At 36.4% G+C, this 5,000-nt stretch overlaps 1 protein-coding gene across 1 annotated transcript in view; it reads left to right on the forward strand.

Annotated features, from left to right (window-relative positions):
* Positions 1-5,000, forward strand: part of LOC122252095 (uncharacterized) — a 46,422-nt gene that overhangs the window by 15,703 nt on the left and 25,719 nt on the right. The window contains exons 5-6 of the mRNA XM_043014364.2: positions 847-967; positions 4,053-4,259. Of these exons, the coding sequence (XP_042870298.2) occupies positions 847-967; positions 4,053-4,259 (328 nt within the window). The remainder of the gene's footprint in view (positions 1-846; positions 968-4,052; positions 4,260-5,000) is intronic.

Here is a 5,000-nt window from a genome sequence, read left to right on the forward strand (position 1 = left end):
ATATTGACATCAGAGAAATACGTCACAGAGAGAGAGAGAGAGAGAGAGAGAGAGAGAGAGAGAGAGAGAGAGAGAGAGAGAGAGAGAGAGAGAGAGAAATAGAAAGAGAGAGAGAGAGAGACCATACACAATGGGGGATTTCCCAACATAAAATCACGATTCTTTAATCTATACCCGTTACCCTCCTGTCTCACCCTCCACCCCCACCCCCACCCCTCCCCAACACACACACACACCTACGCTCCCTCTCCCCCATTAACACCAATCACCACTTGGCGAGACAACGTCGAAATGTCCCCATTACCATATTTCTTCTTTGTCTTTAGAAGTGAAGGTCGCTTTAACTTCCAGCTTTTGCGAGACTCTTAACGTCCCTCCCCTGTAAACACTATAATGGTGATTCCTCGTGGTATAAATATTTCAAAGTGTGCTATTCCATTTGGGCGAGGGAATGGAAAGGGTGGGGGGGGGGAAGGGAGGTGGTTTATACCTGTTTATATCCTTCTTCCTTAATGATAACTCTCGGCTTAATTACCCACTTGCATGAATTATTTTATGACTTTCTAGATTTAAGGAAATGTACAAGTCTTGGACACATGGATTTTCTAGAACGGTTTTATCTATTCTGTGAAGTAGCTTGCCTACCCTCCAGTCTGAGTACTAACTAATATCTACATACCAAATGTGAAGTACTTAACACGAATTACCTACAGCCCTACTTCCTGTTATATAGCTCGCCTGAGTACTAAGCCAACATGTCTATCTACTTACCAGATGCAAAGTACTCAACAAGAAGTACTTACTTACAGACCTACTTACTTACTGACCATCACCCTCTCCCTTTAGACGCCCAACGTCACCGTGTTCGCAACGGGTGCCTGGCGTCTGGACTGGGGCGACGGGGCAGGTCCCATTCTGAACGGCACCGAACACACCTTCGCTTTGGCTGGCGAGTTCCTGGTGACAGGTGAGGGGGATTGATCAGCTAATGCCATGTGCTAAGGTACAGCTTATCATCTGGTGTGATTGTATTAAGAGAATTGATGTACTATTTCGCTGTTTGGTTGTGTTTTGATTTGGTTGCCACCTTGCTGCCGTAAGATTTTTTTTTGTTTTTGTTTATAACTAAGACGAATTTCATTCTTAAAATTATGTAATGGGTGATTTTTTTCCCTTTTTCTCATCTCTTATTTTTCTTTGATATTCTAGAATCATTTAGTTTATCACAATACTTCAAGAAATGATTTTCAAATATTTCATCACTCTTTAATATTTATTTCTTAATCACTTCCTTTTCCCTTTGATTTGTCGCTTAAAAAAAGAATGCACTTCACTTTTGGTTCATACATCCTTTGAATCTTAATCTAAATATACTGATGATTTTCATGTTCAAATGATATTATTTCAAGGCAATCATATGGTCACAGTGGCTTCCTTCCCATGCTATAAATACATGACTTTGATACTAACATCTTTTTAAGTTCTGTGCTATTACTTTCACTTAATAACCCATACCGTTAGTGATTACTAGTTATATGTAGTTCTTAATTACGTTTTATGCAATAACTTTTCCGTACTAGATATTTCATCAGAGTTTGAATTACTGATGAAGCCTATGACTAGAATTGGGATGATAATATTTGTAATCTTTATGATAATTGTGACGATAATACTAATAGCAATATTAGTAATAGCAAAAGTGACAATAGCGATAATGACAAACATAATACAATTATCATTATTATCATCATTATTAGGGATAATAATGATGATAATGGCATGATGATAGCAGTAATAATGGTGATAATGATAGTGATATAACGATAATGATGATAGTAATGATAGTGATAATAGCAATAATAGCAGCAATGATAATGATAATTATGAAAATGATAATAATGATATCAATGATGATAATGTTATTGATAATAATGACGATGATAATGATAATAACGATGGTAAAAATAGGAATTAAATTACGATTACAAAAAAATAAAAAAAAATAAATATAGATGATATATATGATAACGATAAATGATAATAGTAATAACATAAACACTAATAGCGATAAAATGACGATAAAAGAAATAACAATAAAGAGAATGATAACAGTAACAATGATAATGATGATTGATAATGATAATGATGATAATAACATAAACGATTATGATGTTAATAAATTATGCTAATAATCATGAAAACGATAATAATAAGAAAAATTAATAATCATATCAGGGTAATGATAATCATCATCATAATGATAATTACAATACTATATAATAATGATAGTAAAGATAATGGTAATGATATTGATGATAATAATGATAGTAGTAATGGTAATAATAATGATGATGATGACTTTGATGATAGAAACTTAAGTATTGATGATAATAGTGATAAATCATGATTACTATAATGATAAAAGATGGTAAAAATAACATAAATTAAATATGATAAAGATGATACTGATGATATTCATAAGATAACCATGATATGTATAATGATAGCAGAATTATAGTTATAATGACATGATTAAGATGAGACATGACTTAGAAACATATACCGAATAAAGAATGGCTTTTATATATTTATTGAAGTCGATCCGAAGTATGGAACTGTGCTGGATGTGGCATGCTAGTGTCTGCGTGTTCCTGACTATAATCTCGAGTTATTTACATACACCAGAGTATATTATCATCAACAAGTACATCTATGTACCGTTGGAAGTGCGAACAGACTTTTAATCAAGTAGTAAAGTGGTGATTTTTTTTTATCTTCGAGGTGTCTTTGAGTGATTTAGAACATCGATAATCTTGGTTCATAAGTTGGAAGTATAAATCTAGTGAATTCTGGATTTTGGCTTTGTCCCTTTGTTTATTTTTGTACAGAAAGTCCCCTGATTTGAGTGTGTGTACATCTTATCGTTTGAGTTTCTTTGTCTTTATGTCTGTTTATATAGTCTCCTTTTTTATCTAAGTAGCTGACTATCCCTGTTTGTTTGTTTTTTCCTTTTCTTACTGTTCCACTTCATGTTAAAACTTTCTCTAACTGTCAAGTTCTTACTCATCCTTTCTCCTAATTCTGTCCCCTTCAAAAATTATATGAATGAATGAAGTAATATTTTTGGCGCTCTCTAATTTCTCGTCATTCTTTCTTTCCTCTTTAGTTATCAATCATTCAACCACTCTTCTTACCTACCTTCACTGGACATCACTTTTTCCTCATCAAAATGTCTCTCTTTCATTCTTCCGATAGACGTTAATCTATAATCATTTATCTCTTGCGAATTTGAACTTCTTGAGATTGACATTCTGGCGACGGTAATCATTTGATGATTGACAGGTTGTTGGTGATAATGATTGGAAATACAACAGTGATATTCGGGCTTGTTGCATCCGGAAAGGCATCCTCATCTTCGCAAGTGCATCATCACCTCAACCCAAAGAATAAAAAATAATAAATAAAAACTGAGCATAGGCCCTCCTTTTCACTCTATATGATGTCTGTCAAGAGTTAGCCTCTCCTGCTCATCCTATCACTTTTCTGCATTTGTAATAAGCCTTCGACTTGACGACTGATATTCACCCTTAAAACTGAATAATTATTCTTGTCATTCTATGGCTATCATTATTAAAAAAGAAGATCAAAGCAAGAAACAAGTTAATCTTTTTAACCGAATTTTATCGAGTATCACTCCTATTTTAGCTCTACTTATACATCACAAGTATATAGACGACACTAGTATCTTTATTTGTGCACATTTCAGCAGAATCTGCAGCTGATGAATAAAGACTATTGTATCTCAGGCTAAAAGCTTTGTTTACAATACCACACAAACAAATCAAAAGTCACAAAACATGGCTCTCCAATATAAATCTAATCTAACGATATTTCAGCACCAACAGACTCCCTCCCCCCCCCCTCCCCCCCCACACAACCCCCACGCCCCTTCTTAAATTGGCCCCCAGAATCGATGGTTTGCTGTGATCACCCTATTCCTCATCCACGTCCCCTCTTCGCCTCCTTCACTAACCTCTCCCTCTCCTCCCCAGCCTATCTGGACAAACTGCATCACATAATGGACGGAATACCCGTGCGAGTACTGGAGCCCCCGAATGCCACCCTGGTATGCCCCCTTGTGGTCCCGGTGGGCACGGAGGTGGACTGCGAGTTCCTCACCTCGTCCATCGGCCAGGATTTCACCCTCACTACGGAGTTTACTCATCCTGGGTATCCTCTCGCTACGTATAAACTCCCAGGTGAGTCTTTTAGTTGGTTTGGTGTAATTGATTCTTTCTTTTATATACCATTTTTTTTTGTTGTTGTTGTGCTTTCCGAAGATACTCAAACCGGCCATGTCTGTTTATCCGAATCTTATTGTTATGATTATTTCTTTTCTAATAGCTTTTCCCGTTTCTACCACTTTGTCTTCTCTTTTTGTACTCCTTCGATCTCTACCGTTATTTCTTCTTCCTTGTTTCTTATAACGTTTTCTTTGTCCTAAGAATTTCCTTTATCCTTTTCTTCTTCTTTGCCTCCTTTAACATATTTTTATTCTCGTTATTCTTTCCTTCCATCTTTTCACATACTTACTTTAACATTATTTTCATCCTTGTCATTCTCTCTATTTCACATTTTCCACAAAATAACACTCTTATCCTGGTTACCCCCTCCCTCTATACTACCCTAAACACTTTCTTATGCTCGTCAATCCCTCCCTCCATCTTCCGCCATTCTCTCCCTCCGTCTTCTTCCCTCTTTCTTCCTTTCTTACCCTCGTCATTCCCTTCGTCCATCTTCCTCTACCATATTTCCTCAGACACTTTCTTACCCTCGCCATTTCCTTCGTTTTCCCCTCCGTCCATCTCCCTCTTCCATACTTCCTCATCTCCTCTGTCCATCTTCCTCTACCATCTTTCCTCAGACACTTTCTTACGCTCGCCTTTTCCTTCGTTTTCTCCTCCGTCCACCTCCCTCTTCCATACTTCCTCATCTCCTCT

This window comes from Penaeus japonicus, unplaced genomic scaffold, assembly GCF_977035675.1.
Source record: "Penaeus japonicus unplaced genomic scaffold, GWHDUDI00000001_assembly GWHDUDI00000023, whole genome shotgun sequence".
NCBI classification, from domain to species: domain Eukaryota; kingdom Metazoa; phylum Arthropoda; class Malacostraca; order Decapoda; family Penaeidae; genus Penaeus; species Penaeus japonicus.